The 23,571-nt window shown below is 44.6% G+C and overlaps 1 protein-coding gene across 2 annotated transcripts in view; it reads right to left on the bottom strand.

Annotated features, from left to right (window-relative positions):
- Window positions 1-5,589: 5,589 nt before the first annotated feature.
- The window catches only part of LOC142759067 (cytochrome P450 2K4-like), a 33,239-nt gene continuing 15,257 nt past the window's right edge, over window positions 5,590-23,571 (bottom strand). Inside the window, exons 5-10 of one of the 2 annotated variants that reach the window (XM_075860907.1) lie at window positions 14,332-14,492; window positions 12,725-12,901; window positions 11,233-11,374; window positions 8,158-8,342; window positions 7,439-7,580; window positions 5,590-5,989 (exon numbers count right to left, since the gene is read on the bottom strand). In XM_075860907.1, coding sequence (XP_075717022.1) covers window positions 5,901-5,989; window positions 7,439-7,580; window positions 8,158-8,342; window positions 11,233-11,374; window positions 12,725-12,901; window positions 14,332-14,492 — 896 coding nt within the window. In that variant the 3' untranslated portion in view covers window positions 5,590-5,900. Of the gene's footprint in view, window positions 6,076-7,438; window positions 7,581-8,157; window positions 8,343-11,232; window positions 11,375-12,724; window positions 12,902-14,331; window positions 14,493-23,571 lie in introns of both variants that reach the window. The other variant, XM_075860906.1, reaches the window with a different exon arrangement.

Below are 23,571 nucleotides of genomic sequence, written 5' to 3'. Positions count from 1 at the left end.
CTTGTGCCAAAAAAAGGGTACATGAACTTCAAGAGGCTCTGTCACCACATTATAAGTGGCCTATCTTGTACATGATGTGATCGGCGCTGTAATGTAGATTACAGCAGTGTTTTTTATTTAGAAAAACTATCATTTTTGACTGAGTTATGACCTATATTAGCTTTATGCTAATGAGTTTCTTAATGGACAACTGGGCGTTTTACTTTTTGGCCAAGTGGGCGTTTGTACAGAGGAGTGTATGACGCTGACCAATCAGCGTCATACACTTCTCCCCATTCATTTACACAGCACATAGAGATATAGCTATATCACTATGTGCAGCCTCATACACAAACACTAACGTTACTGCAGTGAATATACATTACCTCCAGCCGGGACGTGATGTCTATTAAGAATTCTGACACTTCGCTAACACAATCCCGACACTTCAGCACAGAAATTGTAATCTCGTGAGATTACGCTGTAAACTGTCATTTAAAATGAGATTACGCTTGCTGTGCTGTAGTGTCGGGATTGTGTTAGCAAAGTGTCAGGATTCTGAATAGACATGACGTCCTGGCTGGAGGTAATGTATATTCATTGTCAGGACACTGCAGTAACGTTATAGTGTGTTTATGTGGCAGCACATAGTGATATAGCTATATCGCTATGTACTGTGTAAATGAATGGAGAGAAGTGTATGACGCTGATTGGTCAGCGTCATACACTCCTCTGAACAACGCCCACTCGGCCAAAAAGTAAAACACGCCCAGTTGTCCATTAAGAAATTCATTAGCATAAAGCTAATATAGGTCATAGCTCCGTCAAAAATGATCGTTTATTCTAAATAAAAAGCACTGCTGTCACCTACATTACAGCGCCGATCACATCATGTACAAGATAGGTCACTTATAATGTGGTGACAGAACCTCTTTAACAAATCTGGAGCATTTTACAAGTTTTCTAGAAACTTTTTAAAAAAAGTCTAGAAATTAAATTGTAATTCTGGCACATTTTGTTTAGTAAATCTTCCCCCAATGTAAATGAATAAACAACAAGATCAAGAAATAGATTTAAAAAAAAAAGAAGAATGAAAGTATTTTAAAAATGATATATTACTCAGGTATTAATGATCTTAAAATATATGTCATGTGTTGGAGCCTGCCACCATTCCATACAAAATCGGAGGCACATGGAGGAACTTTATGGCCCCATAGCAGTCTTTGGGGGGCTTAATTCGGACACATACAACATGGATGAGACCTACAGTCACCACTAAAGGGAGCTTAGGAGCTTACTGCATACTGTTACTCCATTCAGCCATTACATTACAATACTGTGTGGGCCCCCCTCGTGCCACCAAAACAACGCTTAACCCATCGAGACTTGGACTCCACAAGACCTATGAAGGTTCCTGTGGTATCTGGTACCAAGATGTTAGCAGCAGATCCTTTAAAGAGGTAACTGCACTTTAAAATCAGTTGCACACTCAGATTACATATTGCAAAAGATATTCTGCACAAATCTGCCAAAATCAGACTCATTAAGATGCTTAGAAGCTGACATCAGTTTCTTCTCCAGGATGGAAGCCGTGTTTTCGGGGGGGGGGGGGGGGGCACACCCTTTTTTATTAGGGATGCACACCTGCTTTGCTAACTGCCGCATCACAGCCCAAGCCCTAGGCGGCCATGATGGTGGAGGGACAGTGGAGGGAACCACCCTTCTTCTCCAGGTTGCTTTGCAGGTTTTTCCTTGTGGACACTTTCTGGTTGCTGTAACATTTTAAGTGTGTAGATATACACAGCTATCAGCAATATAAAAACATAACGTTTTTACGCCCCCCCCCCCCTCCACACCAGAAAGTGTAGCTATAGGGGGTGAAGACGCAGCAAATGCACCTAGGCACTGCTGCCCGAGGTGCTCAAAAGGTCCCTCTGCCACATAAGAAAACATCAGTATTATAAATGGTGTATAATAGGTTGGACGGCTCTATATGTCCCGGACTCAATGGGATAGTCCTGAATTGTGGGGATTGTCCCCCATGCCCCCTCTGTTGTCCCAAATGCCCTGAGATCCAAGGGGACTCACAATGTTCCTTATTTTATTACTTCTAGTAACATCTCCCCCTGTGGTGGTTGAATACCAAATGCAGGGTCTCCCTATATGAATGTATCAATGGGAAGGAGCACAAAGGAGAAGAAGAACAGAGGAGGTAAGGGCCATATGCATATCACATGCTGGAGGTCCACTCTCCTGTACGCCAAAAATTTAATAGGCTCTTCGGGGAAATATTCCTTCAGGAAATGTTTGGCAAAGATCCATTCCTCCTTTTTAGCTAAAAAGATGTACAGGCATGGGGTCTGTCGCTCACATGGTAGCAGTCCCACCCACATTCAGCTGCTAAAACTGTAAACTGTGGGAACAAAGAGACATAGGCAAGAGTAGGTGTTCATGCATCTCCAATATTTATCTCATATTTTAATATGTCATATGACAGGTTAGAGGCCTGGAGAACCCTTCAGAAAGGTTTAACATCGCACAAATAATGCAGCCCCAAAGAGTTAACTAACGAATTAAGCTCTGCTTCATCTGTTCTTTTGTGTAGAGTCCTAGCTAATATCTGTCATTATAAGATTGTGTACAATTTATTCTTTAACTAATACCATGACAAATGCTTGTTGTGTAAGACAACAATGGACAAGGATAATACTTAGCCTTCATTTCTCTATTGTTGTCTCTGCATTACTACCTATTTTAATGCCAATCATGATGAGTGAAAGAATTGCGTAGATACTTCTAGTACAAGAGAAAATCCTATAATTCCCCAGTTGAGCAGACAATGAACTGATATGAGCAGTTCTCGTTATTACAGTCTTTCAGCAGAGGATAATGTACCATGTAAATAAAGAGCATTTTATAAATCTTTTTTTAGGCCTCGTTTACACGAGCGTGATATACGTGCGTGCGACGCGCGTGCTTTTCATGCGTGTCGTACGCACCTATATTAGTCTATGGGGCCGTGCAGACAGTCCGTGAGTTTTGCTCAGCGTGAGTCCGCTGAAAAAAACTCACGACAGGTCCTATCTTTGTGCGCTGTTTGCGCATCACGCACCCATTGAAGTCAATGGGTGCGTGAAAACCACGCATGCCGCACGGAAGCACTTCTGTCCGAACTGTGTGATTCGCGCAACAGCTGTCAAACTCTAAATGTAAACAGAAAAGCACCACATGCTTTTCTGTTTACCAACATCCGAACGGAGTGTCATAATGATGGCGGCTGCGCGAAAATCACGCAGCCGCGCATCATACACTGATGACACACGCAGCTGTTCAGTGCCTTTTGCGCACGCAAAACGCCCCGTTTTTTGCGTGCGCAAAACGCACACGCTCGTGTAAACCAGGCCTTATTGTTAAGGGCGTGCTTTATACTTAATTGCAGAACCCCCTCAGTAACAGTGTAACTAATTATACTATTTCTTAGTGCAGTCAGATCCCCTCCTCATTTGTGAGTAGTGGTCTGTTCCACCTCACACTGCATCTTCACATGACTGCCTTGCTGTAGAACAGACCACTACACAGGTAACAGAGGGGTTCTGACTACACTGAGAAATAGTAATGAACTCTTTTAAAGGCTATGTAAAACTTTGATAGGCATAAGAAACAGGTCAGTCAGTGTGTTTGGTGTAATTGTATTAGTTTTTATTAAAAATTAGTTTTACTTTTTTACATACAGCTGCTCTGTATTCTATACAGAGCAGGTGTATGTAGCACTAAATCCTGTACCGGTCAGGTCCGCGGGACTGACGGGTTCAGGGAAAGCGGGTCCTGCTGGTCTCTGACACGCAGGATCCAACCTGTAATCTATCACACCTAAGATCATAACGCAGATCATTATTTTTACTTTGAGATACAGCTGCTCTGTATTCTCTATACACAGCAGCTGTATCATTCACTAAGACCTGAATCTGTCAGTCCCGCGGATCTCATGAGATCACGCTGTGCTGAGAGTACATCTGAACATAAACGGAGAGAAGTGTATGACGCGGTTTGGTCACTGATTGGTCAGCGTTATACACTTCTCTTTACTACACCCACTTGGTCAAGAGTAAAAAAACGCCCAGTTGGTCATTAAGAACCAATTTGCATAACACTTAAAATGCTCATAACTTTGTCAAAAATAAACGTTTTAAAAAATAAATTAAAAAAATATGACTTTTCTACATTAAAGCGCCTATTAGATTAGGTAGAAGATCGGGCAGTTATAAACTGGTGACAGCCTCTTTAACTCATGGTGTGCGGATTTTGGTAGATTTCTTATTCATCTGATCTCAATTCTGCGCATACTACGGTTTTACTGCTGGTGGATTTTTCAGGGGCTCTTCCAGTTATCGTACACTGGAGGTCTCCACATACCGTTTAGATTTTTCTCGTTAGTCCTGTGAGTTTATACACCTGATTTTAGGGGTAATTATTAAAGGTTAGATTTTATAGTAGCTACCTTTGCTTTTTTTCAACTTTCTGTAATATTGAGGTAACTTTCCATGCGCATTTTACTCTGTTGCATGGTATGTTGGATGGGCTTGTCTATATGGGATCCTGTATTTTTTGGGGGGCGTGATGAAGGAGCACATATACATTATTTGTGATTCAAATGTCATAGGCTGGGGGCATGTCCAATATAAATGGGTAGGGTATACAGTAAAAAAAAGGGCGGCAGGTTGCAGACAAGCAAAAATTCTGCAACAACGTGCAAAATACCGATGAACTTCCACTCACACACCTACCGCTCAGGCGTCTATAAGGCACCAGTCACATAGTTACGTGTAGTGCACCATGCTGGATAGCCATTTAGTAGTCTCCCCCAACATTACAAGGCCAGGCTGCATCCTGCTAAAGATATAACCATGAGGTATTTTTTTCATATTTTGTACAAAATACGCAAGTTCGAAGCCTGCATCAAGGGTTCTTATCACCTCACCAGTCCCTACTCTAAAATAACGCAAGATGAGGAGGACAATTGATGATGGCAAATTAGAAGAAATGGTTTGCGTATCTAACTAATGGAGTTCAATCATATAAATGGGAGGCGGACCAGTGATATAAATCAGAATGTGGTCAATAAACCCAAAAGAAGGTCTGGTGTTTACTTAGAAAACAAATGGTCATCTTACCAACATATTAACGTGCTATAAACACATAAAGGCAAACTGGTTTTACACTCCCTAATACAGGGGTGTAGCTATAGGGAGTGCTGAGGCAGCAGTTGTACCTGAAACGGGTCCATGAAGCCCTCTGCCATGTAAGAAGAGACCAGTATTATAAATGGCCATTGTAGGTGGAGGCCCTGTCACAGATTGTCCAGGAGCTTCAACTTACGTCTCTGAACTAATAAATATATTTGAAGCCTCAGCAGCTGTAAAATGGGAGGAGCAACAGCCTGAGCCTCTGATGAGACAGGAAGTGGGCTCAGACTACCATAGGCTCCTATTGGACATGCAGCTGAGTTGGAGTCACTGATCATAACTGACCTAAAGGAGAAATGCTAAAAAATAGCAGGTAAGCTACAACTCCAGGGTCTTACTTTGATTTGTAGAATTAGAAACAACCAAAGACCTTGACTGTAAAGTTTTATACTATCCAAAACAATAGGAGATGGGGTATACAAGCATTTAATAATTTCTACAGCAGTGGTTTCCAGCCTGTGGCACTCGGGCTATGATGAAACTATAACCCCCAGCATGCTCTGCAAGCCTGTGTCTGTCATGGCATGCTGGTGGTTGAAGGTTTACCACAGCTGGAGAACCACCGGTTGGAGACAATTGGTCTACAGTATAGATTCATTACAAAAATTGGCTAGAGTAGAACATCTCTTTATGTAGGTCCTTGGCTCATTTACTGCTTTCTTGCTGCCTTGTTCTCAGTCACGAGGCGTGGCACAAATTAAATGGGGCATAGGAGGCGTTGTGAACCCAAGTGCTGGGGTTAGGTCCAACTCCGTGCCAGAAGGAGACTGGAATGAGAAGTTCTGTAACAATCTTGTAAAGAAAATGAACAATTCAATTTTAGCCAAGTTCTCCCCGGCACAGCTTCTCTTACCTGGAGAAAAGAACAGGTGACAACAACAAAAATGTGTAAATTATTCTTTAATGTGTAGAGACTACTACACTAATATCCATCTATACCATCAGAAAGTATTTGTTACAGGCCGCTCCTCAGTGACGTCTAATATTCTAAGAATTTACAGCAGGTGGTGCATTATTTCATAGTTTATATTTTTTGAGGGTATGTCCAAAGTCATTTAGGAAAAAGTAAAATATGCGTTGTTACCGAAATATCTATTGTATCTAGTCACACAACCAGATGTATCTGTGCTATAATATATATATATATATATATATATAGTGTATGGTACGGTGTGACAGAATTTAGTGAGCACTGTATTGCGGTATTATTTTATCATTGTACAGCAGAATTAGTGGATCATGAAAGGCGGTATTATTTGAGGTCTGTATACTAGTATTGATCAAATGGAGTCAGTCACCAGATTTTTCACTCCCAAGCTGCATACACCGCTGGCATGGATTTGTGAAAAGCATTGCCCACATACCTTTATAACATGTCCTACACTTTTCTACCTAACAGGTCCACATTTCGTTTCCTTTCTGAGGTCTCTGGCAAGATACGGCATCAAAAGCCGCTCGATCCAATCCCCACGTCTGCTCAGTGCAGACAGAATCCGTCAGGGAGGTTGAGAGGGGAGAAAACGGGTCAGCGTTAGGAGGAAAAGTGCAAAACTCTCTCTACTACGGAGGACTCTTTATGGCTTATTATCATACATGTCGTAGGGGCATTAAAGTTCATTTTTAGCGTTTTGCTAGAACCAAGACATCTTCTGAAGGTATGTGGGCAATGTTTTTCACAATACCAGACCAGTGGTGTAAGCAGCTTGGGAGAACAAAAACAAAAAACTGGTGACCGACTCCATTTAAGCACCACATGGCGTTATAAATTGAGCACTTTATGGCAGTATTAAGTCGGGTTTACACAGGGTTTTATTTTGTTGTGTTGTGTTTGTAAGCATTTTTATGCAAATTGTGACTTTTTGTACAGGTGTTTCGGGTGCTTTTGAGGTTATACAGAAAAAAAAAACCTTATGGAGGAAAATGTCTTACAATCAGCATGCTGCAGTTTGAATAATAAAAAAAAATGTCTGAAAAACAAAACACTGAATGCTGCGTGTGAATCCGCCTTAACTGAGCACTGTATGGCAGGATTTATTGAAAACGGTGAAGCCGTATGAACCAGACACAGTATTGTGTTTTTTTTTTGTGAATTCTTGTGCTAGGAAAGGAGTAGCCAAGTAGAAGTTTTGTTCTAGGAACGTACAGTATTATTGGGCATGTACAAGAGCTTCTCAACTAAATGTTTTGCCATTTAATAGGACATTAAAATTAATTACCTGCTGAAAATGGCAAAAACGCTTCATTCTTCACAAAATTCCCTTTGGAGTCAAGAAAATGCTCTGGGTAAAACTCATCCGGTTTTTCAAAGTGGGCCTGATCTCGGAGGACGGATATGAGTAGCGGCATGACATATGTGCCCTGAAATAACATATATGGTCAAGATTGTAGCCACCATACATGGCCAAAAACTGTAATAGTATATAAACCTAAAATGGTAAAATATTTTTTAAATAAATATGAAATTTTTCTTCAAATCATTTAAAGGGGTTTTCCTGTCATACACATTTATCGTATACCCAAAGGATATGCCATAAATGTCAGATTATTGTGTCCTACCTCTGGTGCCTTCACCTATTGGGAGAATGGGGTTCCATGACCGCCATTCGCGGATTCAGGCTGGCCACTCAATAGAGAAGTGACCGCTCTTGCACCCAATTTTTTTAAGTTTGTGGGAGTTAGGAAAAGAGCCGAACGATGCTTGCTCACCCATTTCCATAACTTCCATACACTTACCGTAAATTGAGGGGTCTGTATGCAAGCCTGTATTCTCCCAATAGGTGAGACCCCCAAATGTGGAACCTGCACCTATCAAACGCATACATTTTTCAGATGGAAATACCCTTTTAGTTGACTATGACATCAAGTAATAGCCTCAAAAATATAACGAAATGTAATTTTTTTCCAAGTTATTAGTAATTAAATATATTTTACTTACTTTTGGTAAAAAATAACCTTTGAATGTGACATCCTGGGCAGTGGCATGGGGGAGATTAGTTGGAATTATGTTGGCAAATCTTTGAACCTCATGGATGACGGCATCTGTATACGGCATTTCCTTTCGATGCTCTGATTGAGGTTCAGATGACCCAATAACTTTTTCGATTTCATTTTGAACATTTTCTGGCATCAGGGTGAAAAGAAAAAAAATCAGTTCATTTTGTATTTTTTTTCTCATTAGGATTTTATTATTTTGTATCTCTTCATATACTTCATAGACAACAACAGTTGGGATGTGAAGTTGGTATTTTGATAGGAAATGCATCATCTGATTTATTTTCTAATTACAAACTTTTACTGAATTACATTCACTTTTCTTTCAACTGTTTTGTATTGTTTTTTTATTGTTTTACATGATTATGGTGCAGCCATCTTTTCCTCAGCTGAACAGCAGTAACAGGGATTTGCTTTATACACCGCATTCCAAATTATTATGCAAATGTTATTTTTCGCTGATTTTCCTAAATAGTCGATGCAAATGGCAGTCAGTATAATCTTCAAGCCATCAACCGTTGGAGTATAATGTGAATTTTATTAAAAGAATCTCCTAATGATAACAGATTTTTTTTTAGAAGTAAAAAACTCTAAATACACTGTTACAAATTATTATTTAATGGTTGTAAAGAGAACTAAAATGGTAATTTGTTGAATTTGCAGCATCAGGAGGTCATATTTACAGAAATCAAAAGCTCTTTCAATCAAAAAAAACTGAACAGGCCAAGTTACATGTTAACATAGGACCCCTTCTCTGATATCACCTTCACAATTCTTGCATCCATTGAATTTGTGAGTATTTGGACAGTTTCTGCTTGAATATCTTTGCAGGATGTCAGAATAGCCTCCCAGAGCTTCTGTTTTGATGTGAACTGCCTCCCACCCTCATAGATATTTTGCTTGAGGATGCTCCAAAAGGTTCTCAATAGGGTTGCGGTCAGGGGAACATGGGGGCCACACCATGAGTTTCTCTCCTTTTATGCCCATAGCAGCCAATGACACAGAGGTATTCTTTGCAGCATGAGATGGTGCATTGTCATGCATGAAGATAATTTTTCTACGGAAGGCACGGTTCTTCTTTTTGTACCATGGAAGAAAGTGGTCAGTCACACACTCTACGTACTTTGCAAAGGTAATTTTCACACAGTCAGAGACCCTAAAGGGGCCTACCAGCTCTCTCCCCATGATTCCAGCACAAAACATGACCCTGTCACCTCCTTGCGGACGTCGCAGCCTTGTTGGGACATGGTGGCCATTCACCAACCATCCACTACTCCATCCATCTGGACCATCCAGGGTTGCACGGCACTCATCAGTAAACAACACGGTTTGAAAATTAGTCTTCATGTATTTCTGAGGCCACTGCTACCGTTTCTGCTTGTGAGCATTGTTTAGGGGTGGCCGAATAATAGCTTTATGCACACTTGCAAACCCCTGGACGATCCTACACCTTGAGGTTCGCGGGACTCCAGAGGCACCAGCGGCTTCAAATAGCTGTTTGCTGCTTTGCAATGGCATTTTAGCAGCTGCTCTCCTAATCCTATTAATTTGTCTGGCAGAAACCTTCCTCGTTATGCCTTTATCTGAACGAACCCGTCTGTGCTCTGAATCAGCCACAAATCTTTTCACAGTACGATGATCACGCTTAAGTTTTCTTGAAATATCCAATGTTTTTATACCTTGTCCAAGGTATTGCACTATTTCACGCTTTTCGGTAGCAGTGGAGGTCCTTTTTCTTTTCCATATTGCTTGAAACCTGTGGCCTGCTTAATAATGTGGAACGTCCTTCTTAAGTAGTTTTCCTTTGATTGGGCACACCTGGCAAACTAATTATCACAGGTGTCGGAGATTGATTACAAAGATCGAAAGAGCCCTAAGACACAAGACCATCCATAAGTTTCATTGAAAAACTAATAATTAAATGTTTATGACACTTAAATCCAATGTGCATAATAATTTGGAACGCAGTGTAGCTGGAACATGGATATAACAAAACAAATTTGTAGGCAGAAAATACCTGAAGGCACACTTTTCTTTTAATACTGGTTTTAATGAATGCACCTATTTGGATGCTCTTTTAGATTAATTTTTTTCTGCATTTTTTTACACTGGATTTTTAAAATTTTGTACCGAATTACCTCTACCTTTTGGAGTATGTTTAAAAATGTACTGTCGTTAAAATATGTGGCACGTATTTTGGCAGAGTTTTAAAGCCTCCCATTGACTTTAATGGGAAAATTCTGTACTTTTTTTTGGTGCAGAAAATTGACCTAATGCTTTATTTTCACGCAACGCATAATTTAATGAAGTCTGCGTAAAAAAACAACAAAAAAACACGAAATGCGCATAAAAAAAATGCTGTGTGAACATGGCTCAAGTCAGAAAAGGAATCAATGACTTCTAGCAGAGAGTGTAGTGAGCATGCTCTGTGACCCATAGAGAGCTCCCTGTGCAAGGGGGAGGAGCTGATCTGTCTCCATCCCTTATTGTCAATGGTGTCTGCCTCCAGCTTTATAATCCAGGTGTTATTTCCTGCGATTGCACAACTGATCAGAAGGCGGGATTGCAATGAAAGTAACACGTAACCATCGGGCCTGATAGCAAAATTGGAATGTGGCACTATTCTATCAGAATATATAAGGCCTATGATCATTTTGGTCTACACTCTACTTCCTATTTGTTTTCCTCCGTTCCTTGATCTCCCATTCATCTGCATTTATTTTCCTTCCCTTGCGTTCCATCATCCACAGTCATTACTTCGTGGAGTTGTTGGGTCACATAGAAGCTGCTCTGCCGGCTACTCTACCCTGGTAGTTACGTCCATGCCGCTGAAAAGACGATTGTGTACACAGCACAAGCTGAAAAGTGATCCCTATAAAACAAGAAGTACCAGCCCATTGGGAGTGTTCAGTGTGAAAACATCAAAATATAAAAATAAAAAAAAACTACAATTCTAAGAAAATCTGAATTTTTTTGGAGGGTATCTAACCAATGTTTTTAGTTATAAGTGATGTCTTACTTTGAATCTCAGGGTATTTTATCATTAGAAGAAGAGCCCATCGTAGAGTGGTTGAAGTCGTGTCCATTCCAGCAGCGAAAAGGTTGCTGACGATCATTGTCAAATTTTTATCGTGGAAATAAGATGCAAATTCAGATTTTTCCTGGAAAAACAAATTGTAAGATTTCTCTCAAAGAAATGAAAAATGATATAGAGAACTTGAATAATTACCAATAGGCAATACCTATAGGCAATACCTATAAATGAACAGATAGTATGAACTGAGAATATCAGTCCTCAAATGAATCCTCAGATGGTCATGGTCTAGTATAGAGGGAAGGATATTCTCAGGGTTCTGGTTCTGAATCCATACAAAGCCCTTGCCTAATACCAAGATGCTTCCCTAAGAAAGCTTAAGAAATGGGGTGAACTTCAAGTCAGGAGTAAAGCAGAATTTCTGTATATGTACTTTGTATGACTTCAAGCAGTACGTCCATTTGTGTGGATTTGTCTATTAATATTGTAATTCAAAGGGTACTCCAACCTTACACATTTATGGCATATCCACTGGATATATGTCAGATAGATGTTAGTCCCAGTTCTGGGACAACACCTATCTTTTATCTCCCGACGCTCATTCTGCCTGGTGAGTTGGCTGCATCCAGAAAGAGAATGGATGGAGAGGTAGAAACAAGGGGCTCAGCTGCTTCCGTAACTTCCATAGGAATCAATACGGAGACCCTCGCACATGATGATCCATTAAACATTTATTATATCTCGTGGATACGCCAAAAATGTCTAAGGTGGAAATCGACGCCACTTGATGGATGGCACAGCATGGATAGCGTTATATTGTCATGTTATTGTCTGGACTTTCCTACCTTGCCGATTGCTGGCTGTTTAGGTCATACCAGTCCATGATGTCCATTAAAGGTGTTGTTCAGGATTAGAAAATTAGGGCTGATTTTATGCCAGAAACAGCGCCACACAAATCCATGGATTGTATCTGGTATTGCAGCTCAGCTCCATTGAAGTAAAATAGGACTGAGCTGCAATATCACACACAACCTGTGTACAGGTGTGGCACTATAGCCATGTTTTTTCTAAATCTGGACAACCATTTAAACTCTATGACAACCTAATGGCAGACATCATTGACAAGCACCTCACTACCTTATATTTCCTCAATTTTTTTCATGGACTAACCCAAAAAGTTTATAGTTTAAAGCACACATTTGTTCAATGTCAACATCAGAAGTGTGGTGGTGGTGGTGGTGGTGGTTGTTGCACCATCTTACTGTGGAGATGGTTAACAGTAGACTCTACAAGACTTGTGAAGGCTAAAGTTAATATAAAAAGGTAAAATACAGGGAAGTTCTGGAAGGAAACCTGCTGGGGTCTGCAAGAGAACTGCCACTTTTTTATTTTTCATTAAAACCAAACCACAAACTCAAAAATATAACCCTTTGTATTTGTAAATGTATGTTCGTGTCCACTGGCTCGTATACAATACCTGTTGTTGCTTGACAAGAAAAGTGTCTATGAGCGTCCTCTGATCGTTTGGATCTAGCTGCTCCTTGTGCTTTGTGAAGGTCTCTGTAATAAATTTTTGTGTCTCTATAGCGTTTTCATTCACTTTTTTGTGGCCTCCCGGTAACCAGCGGATCACAGATTCAAAAGTATTGTACAACTGCAGGAAACAAAAATAAATAATCCGTTATTTTCCAAGATAAATCATATTCCTAATAAAGTGTTTTTAATCTTTGTTTCTGCTAGACTGTGGCCAAATAGGGTCGTTGTCAGGAAACAGGTGCAGCAAGAGGCGGGTGACAAATCTAGAAATATCCAAGCTGAAATCTTCATAAACACACGATCAGCCGAACATATATGATCAATAGAGAGGGGATAAGCCACTGCTAGCGACTTACCTCACAGGCGAATGAAGGATCAGGCATCATGAAATTTAACATGCCTAATTTTGAGGTGGCAGACGTGTGTAGACAGTCGGGATTGCCCCAGACCAGGGTGAAGCTATAAGGGCTGAGAACGTCTACGCGTTTCAAACTTTATTTCTTAATGATTGCTATGATTAAGAACTGAAATGTTCGAAATGCGTAGACGTTCTTTCCCTGGATTTTTTAATTTCTTGTTTTAATTTTGACTTAAACAAACAGTTTTGTATTTTTTTCAAATCATATCATGTGCTGGACCTCTAAAAAAAGTTTTCCTTGGATTTCTACCTACTCCCGACGTAGCTCTCTTGCCCGTGCACCGAATAATCATGGAATGTGGCATCTTTACTTCGAATGAGTGGTGAGCGGACCAATTTTTCTTGTACATTATTTATTTTATGATAAGGGCTGGTGGAGCATGTGCCCCAGGTTGCAAAGGGGGCATCAACAAGCCACACAGCCCTGGTCAGGGTATTTAGATACAGGGCAAGGGCAGCAAACTGAGTCTTTGTTCTAACTATCCCTCTACCTCCATACAATGAAATAGGTGGGTTTGTCCAATATTCATGGCAAGCTTTTCTCCTGTGTGACCAGAGTTGTCACTTACCAGTATGGATCCTGCACCCCCACTCAAGGTATGGCCGATTCACAGGTGCGGGGTGAAAGTATTTTTTTTCTTTAATTTGGAAGACCGAACTGTTCATCGGGTAAGCAAATAGTGCGGAGCAGCAAGGGCGTACAAACCATAGAGGCAGACCATGTCATTGCTATGGGGTCCTTGGAGAAAGGGGACCCAGCTCTGGTTGATCCCATCCACATTGCTACTGGGTGGCAAAAACCTGTGCAGGACTCTCCTCTGCAGAAAAACTGCATTGCTGCAAACAATGGGGTTAAGATCTGTCCTAAGGGTGATAGAACGGTCGTGCAATACCAGACACGGCTATTGGACAAGACTGCTACTATTTTTGGGAGAAAAAAATAAAATAAATAGGACCTCTTTCTAACCTCATACAACCCCATTTATATATTGCTCAAAACATTTGGTATGAAAAATATCGTCCGTATTTTGTAAAAAATGTTGATATCCAAGACCAGTATTATCAACCTGTTTACTATTTATACCACAAAATAATTACATGGCTAGAGATAATGTAGAAAAAAAACTTACCATGACCATTGGGGATCCCATCAGCCTTATGTTCTCATTTATTAAACCCATTAGCCTTAAAAATACTGGATCGTCATAGTCAAAACGATGGCCAAGTAGAATGAAAACAATGATATTGGCTACGGCTGCATTCATTACAATGGTGTTTTCAAATGGTTTTCCTGGGAATGGGAGACAGAAGTATAAATCACGCTCACAAACAAGAACTCCAATTCGCTTTCCAAAAACATCTTTACAATTTTTTACCCAAAGTAAAAAAAATTGGGGAACCCATATAGTTAAAAGGGATTGTGAAAAGTAGATATAACCCTATAACCTCTTCCCGCAAATAGATGTACAATAATTGCAGTCTTTTCACCGCAATAGGACAGTACGGTACAGTCAAGTGGATGGCTGTGCCGGTGTCATGCGCAACGGTTACCGGCAGTAATATACATTTTTAAATCCCCTAATGAAAAAAAAAAAAAAAGTATTGTTCCCATAAAAAGTGATTTTATTTAGCAAAAGTGAAGCCCCCCCCTAAATATACAGTATCACCGCAATATTAATGACCCATAAAATAAATCACTTTATTTGAGCTGCATGGTGAACGAAGTAAAAAAATAAATACACAGTAGAATTGAAATTTTTTTCCTTGCCCACGAAAATAATTAATACAAGATAATCAATAATTTATATGTACCCTAAAATGAAAGATGCAACTTGTCCTGTATAAAAAAAAAAAACCTGTAGAGCTCCTTCAACGGGAAAACTATTTTTTTTATATTATTATTATGGATCTCAGAATATAGTGATGCAAAAATAAGAGATTTTAACCCCTTAAGGATGCAGCCTTGTTTTGGCCTTAAGGCTCAGAGCCCATTTTTCAAATCTGACATATTTCACTTTATGTGGTAATTACGTCGGGATGCTTAAACCTATCCAAGCGATTCTGAGATTGTTTTCTCGTGACACATTGGGCTTCATGTTCGTGGTAAAATTTGGTCGATATATTCAGTGTTTATTGGTGAAAAATTGCAAAATTGAGAGAAAATTTTGAAAAAAATAGCATTTTTCAGAATTTAAATGCATCTGCTTGTAAAACAGACGGTTATACCACCCAAAATAGTTACTAGTTCACATTTCCCATAGGTCTACTTTAGATTGGCATCGTTTTTTGAACATTCTTTTATTTTTCTTGGACGTTACAAGGCTTAGAACATAAACAGCAATTTCTCATTTTTAAGAAAATTTCATAAGCCTTTATTTTAAGATACCTGTTCAGTTCTGAAGTGGCTTTGAGGGGCCTATGTATTAGAAACCCTGATAAAACACCCCATTTTAAAAACTAGACTCCTCAAAGTATTCAAAACAGCATTTAGAAAGTTTTTTAACCCTTCAGGCATTTCACAGGAATTAAAGCAAAGTGGAGGTGAAATTTGCAAATTTCATTTTTCTTGCTGAATTTCAATTTTATTAAAAAAAATGTGTGTAACACAGAAGGTTTTACCAGAGAAACGCCACACCAGCAGTGACTAGCAAGGAGGGAGGTTGTGTGAGTGAGAGCTGCTGTGTGTGTGCTGTGTCTGAGTTGAGTGGACCACACCTGGAATCCAGGGAGTTTCCTTTCTTTCACCAGCCCAGGTTTCTATCACCTGCCTGGGCTAAGGAAGCTTCACTGAAGGAGGCTCCATTCATACATGGAGCCTCAGACCTTTACCCCCTGGAGCATGCAGGCGGGGGGTAGAGGGTCTTCCCAACCTGCTGGGAACGTGCAGCCAGCATCAGGGGTGAGAAGGTCCTCCCGTGGAAAGATCTGTGCGGCCCCCCCTGATGCTGGGGCTCTGGAAGGAGCCAGGAGGAGAGACATGGAGGATCATCCAGGTGGAGGACCAGAAGGCCCAGCAAGGCAAGTCACCCGACCCAGGGACCAGAGTACGGTCGAAGAGTGGGGGCTACTGCGGTCGGGAGAGTCTGTGGAGACCTTCAGCTCCCGCCTAGCTGCCCGGCTGGAAGAATACCAGGACCTCGGTAAGTCCCTGCGGCGGCTGCGTGAAGATCTGGCAGTCGCCAGGGGACGAGCCGCAAAAACATCAGGCGCCAAGAGGTCCCGGTATAGTCTCCAGGTAAAACAAATCCTGGAGTAAGTCAAGGCGGTGGAGGAAAGGCGATCGGAGATCGTGGCTGGTGGGGGAGCCTTCGGGGAGAAGCTGGAAAACGATGAGAGGTTTTCCCTGATGGCGTCCCCCACACAAGGTAACGAAACCCCCTGGAAAGGGGAAGTAGCAAAAAAGAAAGACAGCAAAGTCAGTAAAAATGAGGATGCTAATACTGCAATAAACATGGAGGCCGTGGAAGTGGAGGCCGTGGAAGTGGAGGCCAGGGAAGTGGAGGCTGGAGAAATTGTGGAGATGGAGGAGAGTGTGGAAGCGGAGGAGGAGAGGATGCCGACCCGGGGGGAGACGGAGACGGGCTCAGAGGCCCCCTGGGAAAGCAGCAATGGAGAGGCAAATGTGGAACTTTCCTGTAACCGATCTGTGGAGAACTTTGAGTCTAACAGTGAGCACCCCCCGGGGTTGCTCACACAAATACGGCAGCAGGAGTCCCCAGTGTCTATGCAGTATTTTTCTTTTGGAGCAGATTTGCCGCCAGAGGAGGAAAAAAGGAAGAAGAAAAAGTTATGGAAGATGAGGAAGAAGGCAAAGGCGAAGACAGGTGGAGTAACCTATAAGTATTCCTACCTGTCTTCCTTGCGTTCCGGACCGGGTGAGAGCTCGGTTCGGGACGCAAACCCCGCAAATCCCCCAGCTCCGGCCTCTGCAGTGGGGTCGTGGCAGGTATGTGGGCAGAAAAATATGGTGCTGGTTTTGAGCAATGTGGCCAAGATGGCGCCAAACGCCGTCTCCTGTAAAGGAGGTGGTGTCGATGGCCACGTGGCACTAGGGGGCGTGTCCCCGTGTCCGGCGGATGGGGAACCTCAGAAGCCGGTCTCTGGCGCAAGCCGGAGGGAACCGGAAACTGGATGTGGCGCCGGAAAACCGGAAGTCCGCTGGTCATGTGACTCGGCCGGCGGACGCACCAGAAAGTCTTGCGGCAGCGAGTGGTGGCGGTAGGAGAGGCTCCGGCACTGCTGGCCATCCCCCGACGAGAGGGGGGGTTGGTTTGGTGCCGGGAGCGGCTCTAGCGGTGCCTGCGGCCCCTCCATCTGCATCGCCACAAGGCGGTGGGAGGGGTTTAGCTGGCACGGGGGGTGACGGCACCCCTCCTCCCGAACATTGTATTGGTGGCGCAGCAGATATGGAGGTCGGTGAAGCGGAGGGTGCTGAGGGATTGCCGCCTGAGATATCCGGCGGCACCCCAGAAGTAGCGGCACCTGATGATGTGGAGACCCCAAAAACAACATATAAAAAGCCTATGGACAAAAGGAAGAACTCCGTAACCAGCCTGGCCGGTATGAAAGTTGTGGAGAGGAATGTAAGTGGAAATGTAAATATTGATGGTAATGTTAGTAGTGTTGGTAATATTGTTGGTGGTGGTAATGTTGTGGATGTTAATGTGGGTTGTAATATTGTGGGGGGAGTGTCAACCAGTGGCAGGCCGGTTGCTCCTTCTGCCAGGGCACCCGGCAGGTCGTATGCGGGCGTTGTGGTGGGGGGACCGCCGGCCCACCCATCCTCATCTTCTGGGCCCGGGGACGGCAGTTTGCAACAGCGCCTCCTAGAAGCCTTAAGGGAGGGGAAGCAGACAATAACAGTAGGGGGAGTGCAGAAGGACCTATCCTTTTGGATAAATGGGTATGGTCTGGATGCCTTCCGAGAGAGACGGGGAGATCAGTGGTCGCTCCCAACAACCGGGCCGGCCATGGCCAGGAGGAATGTGGTCCGTCTCCAGTGGCGTGGCAATGATGCGTGCCCTCCTCGTAAGAGGGTGGTGGAGCTGCTGCTGGAGATGGGCTTCAAGGCGAGTGACATCTACGCCTTGATACATCCTCATGGTACGGCTGAGTTTGACATCAGCTTTGTTCAGCCGGGGGGCCTTGAGGTCTTCTGGGGGAACTATGAGCTGGTGAAAAGCGAGCCCGGCTGGCGAGGGTTTGCTGCGCAAGCAATCTCTCGCCAGAATGGTCTCAGGAAAGTGACCGTTCTTACCCGTAACGAGTCGCTTTCCTGTGTGGACATCATGACCTGGTTGGGAAGATACGGTGAGGTAGCAGAGATGCCACGGAAGAACTGCGATGAGTTTGGCATCTGGTCGGGAGCCTGGACGTTTATGGTTAAACTTAAGCGTCTGGGGCAGACGGTGTCCCACATACCATCATCTGCTTTCTTGGGAAGAGATCGAATCCTGGTCTTCTACCAGGGGCAGCCGAAGCTGTGTCACCGGTGTGGCGACCCCTCACACTTGAGCGCAAGCTGCACTGTGCAGAAGTGCGCTCATTGTGGGGGGGGTAGGCCATCTGGCCGCATCGTGTGAGCAGATTAGGTGTAACCTGTGTGGTGACCTAGGTCACCCTTTCAGTCGGTGTCCGCGCTCAGTCGTCAATGTCTGTTCCAACCCTACGGAGAATGTAAGGAGGGAGGTCTCCGTGGGCGAGGGGGTGGACAGAGACGATAGAGCCCAAGAGCAAAGGACGAACGCCAGGAGGGGACCCCCTTCTCGTCAGAGAAGGGCGGAAAAACGCAGAAGGGAACGAGAACTGGGGACTCCTCTGGCTCGGACCTGGATGCCCCCCAGGATACTGATGCTCTTGGGGAGGCCGTACTGGACGAGCAGATAAGGAGGATAGAGAGAGAGCAGAGGGCTGAGGACTCCCAGTCCTCCCACTATGAAAGTGTGTAAGAGGAAGGGAGGTCACAGCCTAAAACAAAACAGGGGACACCGGGTAACATCAAAACAGGGCTAAAAACATCTGGCCCTGCCCCGGCCAAGGAAGGCAAAACCTGCACCCCCCTGGTGTGCTCCCCCAACCGATACCGTGTTCTCATGGATATTCCAGACCCCCAGGCAGGGGGGGAGAGCACGGTAGGGAGTCTAGGAGTCGTTGAGCCTCCTCTTCTGCGGGGGCCACTGTCCCCGGGGGAGGGGGTCGGCCCGGACCCAGGAGATGAGAATGGGAGGGGGGTGGTGGAGGTTATGGACTCCTCAACAACAAAAAAAAGAGGTAAAGAGGGTGAGGGGTCCTCCTCAGAGGAGAAAGCAAGGGGTGGGAAGAAGAAAACCATCTAACTCAATCATTTATGATGGCGGCACCCACTCCGTTGACGCTGGCATCGATTAACGTTGCCAGCATTAAGTCGAATATGGCTAGATTTGCAGCCTTTGATTTTCTCGGCCGGGTTGAAGCTGACATTTTGTTTTTGCAGGAGACCAGACTGTCACTTTTGGCAGAGGTCGTGAAAGCTAGGAGGGAGTGGCGACGTGGGCCCTCCTACTGGTCTCTTGCGGCTGAGCCATATAGCGGGGTGGCGGTACTTTTTACCGCACCGGTCACATGCCGGCGGATGATCGAGTTAGAAATGGGGCGGTGCTTGATCTTAGATGTTCTCATGAGGGGACAAGAACTAAGACTCATTAACATCTACGGTCCCCAGACAAAGTGGGACCGGAAAAGTCTCTTCATGAGGATTAAGCCCTTCCTTTTTACAGGCCGACAAGTCATTTTTGGAGGGGACTTTAACACTGTCGTTAGGCCCCAAGACAGAGGAGGTTCCAGAAAGGTACTGGCCTATGATAGTGTCGAGTTGAATAGAATAGCTAGTGATGCTCTCCTGGAGGACATCCACATTCGGTATACCCCAGGCCACTCGGGGTTCACCTATCATAGTGGTAGTCGTAGGTCCAGGATAGACAGATTTTTTTTAAAGGACGACGCCATCTCTTCGGCAGTGTCCGTCGTTGAGGTGGAGTTCTCCGATCACTGTATGATTATGTTTTCTTTGAATGTTGCAGAGTCCCTCCAGATGGGAAGAGGTATATGGAGGCTGAATTCTACTCTCCTGGAAGAAGCAGAGATAAGATAGGCCTTCGAGGATTTTCTTCAGAGCCAGGTACCTTTATTGGATCTAGGTGGTACTAAGTCTGAGTGGTGGGAGGTGTTCAAAGAACGGGTGGCTGAGTTTTTCCGTCAGATCTCGTGCCTCAGGTCTATGAGCAGGTATCGCCTGTATCATGACATGAGGAGGAAACTCGAACATCTAGTCTCAACCGGAGGTAGCCGTGAGGAAATCTCTGTGGTGAAAGCTCTGCTCAAAAGATGCCAATATGATAGGCACACGTCTTTGGTTCTTGAACGGGATTTCGGGAGGTACCGCTCGCCCGACCCTTACAAGAACTGCAAGATGTCAGTGAGTCGTAAGGTGGTGACAGGACTGGTAGATAGTACAGGCTCCCTAATGAGATCCAAATCAGGGATCCTGGAGGTCATCAGATCCTTTTATTCGCAGCTTTTGGGTGAGCAGGATCTAAACCGAGACGAAATGTCAGCTTTCCTGGCTGAAACCATCCCTGAGCCAGGAGCAGACCCCTCGCTTGGTGTTTTGACAGAGTCGATCAAGGAAGAGGAAGTGATGCTGGCGATTGATGGGTTGGCCATCAAAAAGTCGCCAGGCCCAGATGGCTTAACATCTGAGTTTTATAAGGCTTTTAAGGGAACCTTAGTTCCCCTCTTGACTGCGGTTTTTAATGAGTGCCTCTCCTCGGGCGCTCTGCCAAAGTCAATGGGCAAGTCGGCCTTGATCATTCTGTCAAAGGGTAAGGATTCGACCCGTATTGAGAACTGGCGTCCCATAGCGCTCCTCAATACGGACAGAAAGGTTCTCGCAAAAGTACTGTTTATCGGCTGGTGAAGTTTGCACCCCGGCTCCTTTCGTCGGCCCAGCATTGCTCTGTTCCAGGCCGCAGCACCTTTAGTGCTGTCCTCAGTGTCAGAGAGGCAGTGGAGAAGGGACATTCTGGCCAATGGGAGGGGTACCTATGGTCAGTCCTTCTGAGGTATGGCCTACCGGGTGAGTTCGTTAATTGGCTCCAGACCCTATACGCTGGGGCTGAGTCTTTTGCACTGGTGAACGGTTGGACTGGAACCCCCTTTGAGGTTGGGTCTGGTGTCCGCCAGGGTTGTCCCTTAAGCCCCTTGCTGTATGTTTTCGCGATCGACCCCTTTCTTAGGCGGCTCGATCGTGGGCCATTGGCGGGGGTGGGGATGGACTTGGAGGAGCCGGAAGCCACTCAGAGGGTGGTTGCGTACGCGGATGACGTCACTATCTTTGTCTCCTCGAGAGGGGAGGCAGAGTGGGTGATGTCAGAAGTTGAGCGCTACTCACGGGCATCTGGGTCCAGGATCAACCGGGACAAGTGTGAAAGTCTCTGGCTGGGGGGAGGGGATCCTAGTTTTGATCTCCCGGACACCCTCCCAGAGCCCAAAGGGTCTGCTAAAATCTTAGGCGTTGAATTTGGCCCGGGTGATTACCCCATGAAAAACTGGGAAGGTAGGCTATCAATAGCTGCCCAGAAGGTTGGCCAATGGAAGGGATGGTCTTTGTCCCTTAGGGAAAGGGTTCACCTGGCCAAGGCTTACCTGATGCCCATGTTGCTCTACCTTGGCAGCGTGTGCATGTTGCCAGAACCTCTCTGGACTCGGGTATATAGCCTGTTCTTCCAACTGTTATGGGGAAACAGGCTTAACCTAATCAAGAGGGAGGTTACTTACCTACCGAGGAAACTAGGTGGGTTAGGTATGGTTAACCCAGTGGTGTTTCTAGTAAACACCTTCATTAAAATTAATTTGGCAAACCTCTTTGAAAGAGAAAGGGCTCCTCTGTGGATATCCTCCTGCAGGGGATGGTTTCGGCCTTTCTTCCAGGAATGGGAGACAGGAGGCCAAGCGAAAGACCTGCGTGCACCCCATGGGCACCTCCCGGCTTATGCCGCCCCGGTTCTGAAGGTTGTTCGTCGGTGGGGTCTGGAGGCGAGGGAGATCAAGACCATGTCGAGAAAATTTCTTGACAGAAAGGTCTTGTTGACCTGCTTCCAGAAGCCCCTGGCGCTCAGGGACTGCCCAAGTAGCGACCTCGGGGTGGGATTAAAACTTTTAAACTCTGTGAGGATTCCCCAGAAGTTTTGGGATCTGGCTTGGCGCTGCTTCCATGGGAGGCTGTATGTAAGGGGCAATCTGAAGTTCAGAAACTCCGATGAAAGAGGTTGTCCTCGGGAGGAGTGCGATGACACGCTGGAAAGCATGGACCATTTCTTGCTTCAGTGTCCCTTCAATGCAGAGGTTTACAAACGGGTGGGTGCCTCCATCGGTTGGCCCGGTCTGACCAACCTCTCCTACGCTGGTTGGGCCTATGGGGCATTCGGAGACCTGGGTGGAAGGGATCATTGCACTTCTTTTTTAGTTAGTTTAGTGATCAGGTATTTCACGTGGAACGCACGGTGCTTAGTATCGACTCAGTGTAAAATCCTCCTGGAGGACGAGGTGTGTAGGAATATCATGGGTGACCTGGTGAAGGTCCGGTCTCTGGTGGTTGAGAAACTGGGTGCATCCAAGGCCTCTCGACTTTGGAGGGGCTTTAATTTTAGGGTGCCCTAGGTGGAACCAACCTTCAGGGGGAGGGGAGGGGGTGCCCCTGGGTATTAGACTGGAGGTAGGGGTCTACGCCTGGCCATGACACCGGGAAATAGCGATAGGGACATAAGAGGGACAGAAGGAGGGACAGATTGGTTTATAAAGTAATAAGGGATAGAGATAGGGCAAGCAAAATAGGTTTAGCGATAGGGACCGGGGTGGTGGTTGGGGGTGGCTTTGGCCTCTGGGCTGGTGCTCAAGGGGGGCTTTCCTCTCTCTCTCCTCTGGTGATGGGCTGAGTAAGTAGAAGTAGGTTTTTGTTTTGAGCTTTTTTGGAGACAGAAAAAGGGCTTACAAGCAGCCAAACTTAGGTTTTCGGGTTTATGTATATAGTATGGTATTTTGTTATAGTTATGTGTCGATATGGTGTATAGGTCTATGCATGGGTTTGTGTGAATGTTTAGGTAAGATGGGCAGTAGATAGGTGGGGTGGGGGGCCTGGGGGTGTGCCCAGCCTGATTCTGGACTACGTGGACGTGAGGAGGACATGAGACGTGGGATCAGGCTGGTTGGGTGATGTGTTGGGTGGTGGGGGCCAGCATCTGAACCATGCGAACATGGAAGGACATGAGGCGTGATGCTGGTTGGGGGAGGTGATGGATAAGGTAGTATGTACAGGGTTAGGTATGAATGTGGAT

Source organism: Rhinoderma darwinii, chromosome 4, assembly GCF_050947455.1.
Source record: "Rhinoderma darwinii isolate aRhiDar2 chromosome 4, aRhiDar2.hap1, whole genome shotgun sequence".
Taxonomy (NCBI): domain Eukaryota; kingdom Metazoa; phylum Chordata; class Amphibia; order Anura; family Rhinodermatidae; genus Rhinoderma; species Rhinoderma darwinii.
Note: the sequence above shows the minus strand (reverse complement) of the source record. Positions and strands in the feature narration are given on the sequence as shown.